Below are 8,495 nucleotides of genomic sequence, written 5' to 3' on the forward strand. Positions count from 1 at the left end.
ATCTGGGGCCGGATTGGACGACTCCTGCGGCCAATCAGATTACTACATTCTAAAATCCTACCTGCCTATTATTCTAAGATCCCAGCTCCATACATAACACTGAGACAAACCAGGCAGCCTCTGAAAACTGAGCTCTTTTGCTGAATCAGGGCCTGCGCCATTTTTTTCACCTAGTGGAACCCCCTCTTGCACCTATGCTGTCCCTAGTCTCCCCATTAAGGAGAACCAAGAGAGAGCTCTGTTGAAATGTGATCAATATGTTTTCTGAACAAGTTATTATCTCCCCTATAGTTATGGAATTATCTATAATTACTACTTCTCCAATTCCTTAGACAGTTCAGCTGGCCGCTAGCAAAACACCACAGATGGAAGAAGACATTTAAGATCTTCTGTGTCATTCAGAACTGGAAAAATAAATAGATAAAGAGAGTTCCATTCTGTTTCTGAGACTCGAGACACACAAGGCTCTGATAAATGAAATTTTGCACCATACAGCCCTGGCTTCAGTCATCCAAGTCAGACTGTGCAATTCAGTATCATGGCAATGTTGGTGTAGGAAGAGATTGATTGGTTTCTATCAAGAAGATCTTTTGTCCAAGATGGAAGTATTATTGGTCTTGCTAGCAGTGCTACTTCCTCAGGCAGTGTGCATGGATTCTGTTTCTAGATGCAATGTTAGTGACCCTCTTCTTATCCATCACAAGTATTATCAGCCAGGAGACCTTATAATTGGTGGCATTATTTCACACATCTTCCGTTTTTTAAGCATGCCAAACTTCAAACAACGTCTCTCTTCTGAGCTCTTTGATGACCTTGTGTAAGGAGCTGGGTTTTCTTAAACATATCGTATATCTGTCCTGATATTCTTCTTTTTCACAGCTTCATTTTATATGCATTTCCAGCTTATATGGAAAATCTTCTGCATGACAGCACTCTGCTCTGTATGTGACTGAAAGCATTAATTATATGGTACATTTATTCTCTCTCAGTTTTGCCTCAGTGTATTAGAGCAGCTCCTGTGGGTGATAATAAAAGGCACTATCTGAATTATCTTGTTACAGATGGGTTGAATTGTCATAAGATAGAATTTTCTGAAACATTTTCAGATTATTATTTTTTATTTTGAAATCTCCTTCCATCCAAACCACAGAGCCTAGGGCTTGCCAATCGGAAGGTCGGCGGTTCGAATCCTGCGGTGGGGTGAGCTCCCGTTGCTCGGTCCCAGCTTCTGCCCACCTAGCAGTTCAAAAGCACGTCAAAGTGCAAGTTGAAAAATAGGTACTGCTCCGGCAGGAAGGTAAATGGCGTTTCTGTGTGCTGCTCTGGCTCACTGGAAGCAGCTTAGTCATGCTGGTCACATGTCCCAGAAAAACTGTCTGCGGACAAACGCTGTTGGCCAGTAAAGCAAGATGAACGCCACAACCCCAGAGTTGTTCGCAACTTGACTTAATGGTCAGGGGCCCCTTTACCTTACCAAGAGATCACCCTGATAGCTGCAGGTACTATGTTCTGGAGAACATTTGAATTTTTTGGGGGGGGGGACCTAAAGGGTTTACTGAATGTAGTACCATGGCATCTGATTCTGTGTTGCTAGATGTCCCCATAAAGAATGTCAGGAACAGGCTATAATAAGACGTGTGCATGCACATGAAAGCTCATACCAATGACAAACTTAGTTGGTCTCTAAGGTGCTACTGGAAGGATTTTTTTATTTTGTTTCGACTAAGGCTATAATGAAATGAAGTTCTTACTAAATTTGTCACTGAATTGTATAAAATATAAATGCTGGTTAACTAAGGCAGCTATTTAGATGAGAAGTTATTTTTGAAATTAAGAGAAGAGGGGTTGCCACTTCAATGTAGTGTTTTCTCTCCTTTTAGGGTACTGACTCACCACTACCAGCACATTCTGGCCTTGGTATTTGCTCTAAAAGAGATAAATGAAAATCCCTGGATCTTACCCAACATCAGCCTTGGCTCCCACCTCTATAACAGTGGTTTCAGATCAAGTGCAACATATCTTGCCTCCATGGAACTCCTCTCCACAAAGGGCAAATTCTTCCCTAACTACAAGTGTGATGTCCAGGACAATCTTATAGCAATCATTGGGGGACCTAATTGTGACGTTGATCTCAACATGGCAATTATGCTGTGGAACTACAAGATTCCACAGGTAAGTTGTGCTCACACAAAAAATAAAGAATCATCCATCCTACCATTTTAGATTTAGTAAGCATTAGAAAACTGCATATATAATAGGGACAGACCGAGCAGTTAATTACATGCCAGTTCCTGGCACTGAAAAATAGTTCTACTCCATCCTTTTCTATCCCATTGCATGCCTTTGTGTGCCATTTCACACACACACCCCATTTTGTCCTTCCCCTTCACATTTCTGCTCACTTTTTACACAAAATGGACACTTTTCAGTGTGTTTAAATACATTCGCTTTGTATGCATCTTTACAAGAAACACAAAATTCTGTGCATGGAATTGCGTTGCAAAACCAGGAAATGTACACACTCCCAATGGGAATTGTGTTTCAATCCACAATCAAATACAGGAATATCAGATCAGGGTGGATCAAGCAAATTCTTCCCCAATTTATGTCCAAATACAAAAGCTAGGATACAAAGGATGGGGCATTTGATGCCCTGAAGGGGAATTTCACATCTGAGGGGATTTTGAGCTTGGTTCCCGAATGGCTCCATTTTCAAACATTTCGGCTCCCGAACACTGAAAACCCATAAGTAAATGCTCCAGTTTTTGAACATTTTTCGGAACCTGAACATCCGACGCAGCCTCTACTTGAGTGTAAGAAGCTCTTGCAACCAATTGGAAGCGGCGCCTGGGTTGTCAAACTTTTCAGGAATGAAAAATGGGCTTCCAGAACAGATTACGTTCGAGAACCAAGGTTTGACTGTACACACAAAACACACACATACACACATACTGTACATACATACATACCATTTTCCATCTGCTCTTTACTTAGCTCCCGTATGGTTCTGCTCTTGTAGTAGATCGCAGATATCAAGGAGTTTTCTTTCACCAGATGTTCCCAGATGTTGACCATCAATATAAAGGGATGCTCCAGTTACTTCTTCATTTCAGGTGGACGTGGATTGGGGTGCTTCATCTGGATGATGACACTGGAGAGAGGTTTTCCCAGATTGTGCTTCCCATGTTTTCCCAGAGTGGCATCTGCTTTGACTTCATAGAAAAATTCCCACAACTCTCTTTTTCCGATGATGTTTTTCAAATGGCAGAAAATGGAATTGAAAGATCAAAGATGATCATGAATAGCACTGCTAGTGCCTTGATTGCACATGGTGAAATTCAGACCATGATTGTTCTGAGAATGTTGCTATTCACCCCAACGTTTATGGGCATGCCACTTAAGACAAAAGTCTGGATTATGACAGCCCAGATGGACTTCACATCTCTTTCCTTTCAGAGTAATTGGGACATAGATTCTCTCCATGGTGCTCTATCATTTGCAGTAAGTTCAAAGGAGTTGCAGACATTCCACTCATTTCTTCATGCAATAAATCCTACCTTGGAGAAGGAATATGACTTTATCAGAGTCTTCTGGGAACGTGCATTTAGCTGTTTATTTCCAGGCCCTTTGGTAGACAACACGGGTGGGAAACTCTGTACTGGAAGGGAAAAGCTGGAGACTCTCCCTGCATCAGTCTTTGAAATGAGCATGACCAGCCACAGTTACAGTGTCTACAATGCTATCTATGCTGTGGCGCATGCTCTGCATGCCATTTATTCGTTCGAATCCAAGCACAAAGGAAGGGCCAATAAGGGAAGGTGGACATTTTCATATCAACAGAGATGGCAGGTAATATCCTGAGCAGACTCCTTCAGGAGAGCTTTCTACACTTTTGTAAGTCGCCATGTCTTGTTAGCCTACCATTGAACTTTTGTATCCCTCTTTGTATTTAACAGAAACATACCGTGTTTTTAAGTGTCTTGTACATCGAACCTTCACCTTTTTCCTTTTTCCTTTTTTTTTACTTACCCCCTTCAGCTGCACCATTATCTGAGAAGTGTTTCCTTTAACAATACTGCTGGGGAAACCATTTCCTTCGATGAAAACGGGTCATTAGCAGCTGGATTTGATATTATCAACTGGGTCACATTCCCCAACCAATCCTTTCTCAGAGTGAGAGTTGGAAGCGTAGACCCACAGGCACACAAGGAAGAAGCGCTCACTATTTATGAAGATATCATTGTATGGCCAGATAAATTCAACCAGGTAGGGCCCATGCTTATCTTGGAATGCACTGACTCATTTTACAAATGTTGAGAAGGTGGGACTCAGGAGAAGCAAACTCCCCAAATGTATTTTCTGAGAGTATTTCCAAATTAGTATCTTCTTTCATTTATGGACAGACGCCACCTCTTTCTGCGTGTAATGACAATTGCCATTTGGGGTCCAGTAAGGCAAAGAAGGAAGGGGCACCATTCTGCTGCTATGATTGCCTTCCATGCCCAGAAGGAAAGATCTCAAACAAAACAGGTAAGAGATATTAGTACAGAGTAGGTTTCTGAAAAATGCATGCTGGCTCTGATTCACAGTATCCAAAGCTGCTCAGCAGTGGTGGTGATGGCCTCATCAGAGAGAGGGGGGGGGTATTGTAGTATACCCCAAGAAAATTATGGTATGCAAGGAGAGCAGTGATGAGGCTGAGCTTTCCTTTGGACCAGATATACTGAAGAAGTGAGTTTTAGTTCACAAAAGCTGATGCAGGGCCGTCTCTAGGCCCGGGCTGGGTGACGCAAGGCGCCAGGGCGCCTGGCCACCAGGGGCGCGGAAGGGACGGCGAACGGCTGGTGTCTGGGAGCAGCTGCTGCTGGCGGCCCCACCCCCCACAACGGCAGTAGCATGCGGCAATTGAGCTTCCTCCATGAAGCAGAATCAGCGAGACTCCTGACTAGAGTTGTACCATGTGCCTGCTGCCACTCTAGGCAGGAGTCTCGCTGATTCTGCTTCATGGAAGAAGGTCAATGGCTGCGCGCCACCGCCACGTCCTGGAGCCGCCACTGGAGGGAGGCGCCAAGGAGAGGCCGATCCACAGCGGGAGGCCAAGCAGCCCCCTCTGCGGGAGGTGGGCTCTGCGCCCAGGCCAGCCCCCTGCAAGGTGGTGCACACCGTCCAGGCTCCGCCATCCTCCATCTCTGCCCCTCAGCCGCGCGCTACTGCTGCCGTGGGGGGGCGCCGGAGGATTATTGCACCACGGCGCTGGATACCCTTAAGATGTTACTGAGCTGATGCCATGAAAATGCACGAGTCCTTAAGGTGTCACGAGACTTTTTTATTTCTATAATCTCTGTTTCTGACCCAACCACAACTTATCACAAACACAGTTACATGGTACGTCAGGCATCTCCAAACTCAGCCCTCCAGATGTTTTGGGCCTACAATGCCCATCATCACTGACCACTGCTCCTGTTAGCTAGAGGTAGTGGGAGTTGTAGTCCCAAAACATCTGGAGGGCCAAGTTTGGGGGTGCCTGCAGTACGTCAAAGGACCAGCCTCCCTCTAGGACTTTAAAAAATGTTAAGAATCACAATTGTTCACATGAATCAAACATAAATACCAATTACCAAAAAATATTCAGGACCATAAGAAAGGTTCAATGACTTCAATCACATGACATTTGAAGGAGCCCGGTGTTCTCTGTAGGTTCTTCCCTGTATCTTTCTCCCCTAGCACCCTATGCTCAGAAAGGGTTTTGAATGCTGAGGGTTGTTTAGTGTATATATCGAAAGCCATGTTTTCTTTTTCCAGACATGGATGACTGCATTCAATGTCAAGAAGATCAATATCCAAACCGTGGCCAGGATTTATGCATTCCAAAATATTTAAGTTTCTTGTCTTATGACGAACCTTTGGGGACCAGTTTGGCCATTTTTGCTCTTTCCTTCTCTTTCCTCACAGCTCTGGTGCTTGGAGTCTTCATTAAGCACCAAGACACTCCCATCGTCAAAGCCAACAACCGGAGCCTCACCTACGGTCTCCTCATCTCCCTCCTGCTCTGCTTCCTTTGTGTATTCCTATTCATTGGTCAGCCTGAGAAGATATCGTGCCTCTTTCAGCAACCTGCGTTTGGCATTATCTTCTCAATGGCAGTTTCTTGTGTGTTGGCCAAAACCATCACTGTGATCATGGCTTTCACGGCCACCAAGCCTGGGTCCAGGATGAGGAAGTGGATAGGGAACAGACTGGCCTTTTCCATTGTTCTCTTGTGCTCCCTTATTCAAACCACTCTTTGCGCTGTGTGGCTGGCAACCTCTCCCCCATTCTTGTATTTTGACATGCACTCAATGACTGAAGAAATTGTTCTGGAATGTAATGAGGGTTCAGTTATTATGTTTTACTGTGTCTTGGGCTTTATGGGCTTCCTAGCCATTGTCAGCTTCACGGTGGCTTTCCTAGCCAGGAAATTACCTGACAGTTTTAATGAAGCCAAGTTTATCACCTTCAGCATGCTTCTGTTTTGCAGTGTTTGGCTGTCCTTTGTTCCCACCTACCAGAGCACCAAGGGGAAATACATGGTAGCCGTGGAGATCTTCTCCATCTTAGCTTCCAGTGCGGGGTTACTGATTTGTATCTTTTTACCAAAATGCTATATCATTGTGGTTAGGCCTGAGTTGAACACTAGGGGACAGCTAATTCAAAGAATAAATTAAAGATGCTAAATAGTAGGTGCCTATGCCTCACATTCTGATGTTTTCGAACGTTTTTCAGAAGCCGAATATCTGATGCGGCTTCCGATTGAGTGCAGGAAGCTCCAGCAGCCCATCGGAAGCTGTGCCTTGGTTTTCAAATGGTTTCTGAAGTCGAACGGACTTCCAGAATGGATTAAGTTCGAGAACCAAGGTACCACTGTATAGCCAAAATGACTAACAGCAGCGGCTGTTGGGGTGGGATGGTGCAAGTCAGCCAGTCAGCCAAGCTGAGGGACCAGCGCCTTCTGCTGGCTGCCCTGAGGCATCATCGGGCAAACAATGCTAAGGAAGCAGCTGAAGAGCTGCCACCACAATCATCCATACATAATGTCTCTTAGCTCCGAAACTGAGGAGGAGGAGGAGGAGGAGGAGGAGGAGGAGGAGGAGGAGGAGGAGGAGGAGGAGTTTGGACTTGATATCCTGCCTTTCACTCCTAAGGAGTCTCAAAGCGGCTAACCATCTCCTTTCCCTTCCTCCCCCACAACAAACACTCTGTGAGGTGAGTGGGGCTGAGAGACTTCAGAGAAGTGTGACTAGCCCAAGGTCACCCAGCAGCTGCATGTGGAGGAGCGGAGACACGAACCCAGCTCCCCAGATTACGAGTCCACCGCTCTTAACCACTACATCACACTGGCTCAGAGCAGAAGAAGGTGATAGTGATGAGCACAAGGCAGGAGAAGAGCAGCTTCTTGAAGCAAGTATTGCCTTGCCTCTTTCTCCTATCCTCACCAGCCTTCCTTCCTTTTACTGCCGCCCCCACTGCACATATCTGCTAAGATCCCAAGGGGAAGCACCCTCCCAATGGCAGACAGAGGGATAGTGAAGGCTGGGGGCCACTGCTCTCCTGGCTTCCAACAGGGGTGCCACGGCTATCCTGCTGCTGGCAGGAAGGCCTTCTCTGGCCATTTCTCCACATCTCTGGGGATGTCGACCGCAGAGACTGCCCTTCCATTGTAACAGCCTTCTCTTCGCTTCACTGCTTTTCTGGAGTGGTAGGGACAGCTTCTGGGTATTTAAAGATAGACTAATGTCCATAAATATTAAGATATTTTGGGAAGTCTCATTCCTAACACCCCTCACGTCTTCTGATGTTACAATATTAGCCGTTCACTAAGCTTTCCATTGTATCTGATGTACTTCATACAGCACCTGATTAATAGGATGAATTCTCAAGATGCAGGTGTATTGCGAACACCCAGATCATAACTTAGCAGCCCAACCCCTTATTTTTCCCATAACTAAAAAAAATCTATAGATGTTCACAAATCACCTCTTTCTTGGAAGCCAGAGGAAAAAAGAACATTTAGAAGCATGGAAAATTGTATTATGCTGAGTTAGACTATTAGTATGCTCAACACTGACAGTCAGTGACTAAGGAACACAGGTGGCTCTGTGGTCTAAACCTCTGAGCCTCTTGGGCTTGCCCATCGGAAGGTCAGCGGTTCGAATCCCCATGACGGGGTGAGCTCCCGTTGCTCTGTCCCAGCTCCTGCCAACCTAGCAATTCAAAAGCATGCCAATGCAAGTAGATAAATAGGTATCGCTCTGGCGAGAAGGTAAACGGCTTTTCTGTGCGCTCTCATTTCCATCATGGTGTTCCATTGCGCCAGAATCAGTTAAGTCATGCTGGCCATATGACCCGGAAAGCTGTCTGTGGACAAACACCAGCTCCCTTTGTCTGAAAACAGATGAGTGCCGCACCCCAAAGTTGAATTTGACTGGATTTAACACCCAGGGGTCCTTTATGTTCAC

General features: G+C 45.4%; 1 protein-coding gene across 1 annotated transcript; it reads left to right on the top strand.

Moving 5' to 3' along the window:
- Positions 1–752: 752 nt before the first annotated feature.
- On the top strand, positions 753–6,704 carry LOC118076370 (vomeronasal type-2 receptor 26-like). Its single transcript, XM_035099076.2, has 6 exons — positions 753–817; positions 1,995–2,172; positions 2,995–3,849; positions 4,039–4,266; positions 4,404–4,530; positions 5,803–6,704. The coding sequence occupies exons 1-6, from the start codon at positions 768–770 to the stop codon at positions 6,702–6,704; spliced, it is 2,340 nt and encodes a 779-aa protein (XP_034954967.1). The 5' UTR covers positions 753–767.
- Positions 6,705–8,495: the final 1,791 nt, after the last annotated feature.

This window comes from Zootoca vivipara, chromosome 17 (assembly GCF_963506605.1).
Source record: "Zootoca vivipara chromosome 17, rZooViv1.1, whole genome shotgun sequence".
Lineage (NCBI taxonomy): Eukaryota > Metazoa > Chordata > Lepidosauria > Squamata > Lacertidae > Zootoca > Zootoca vivipara.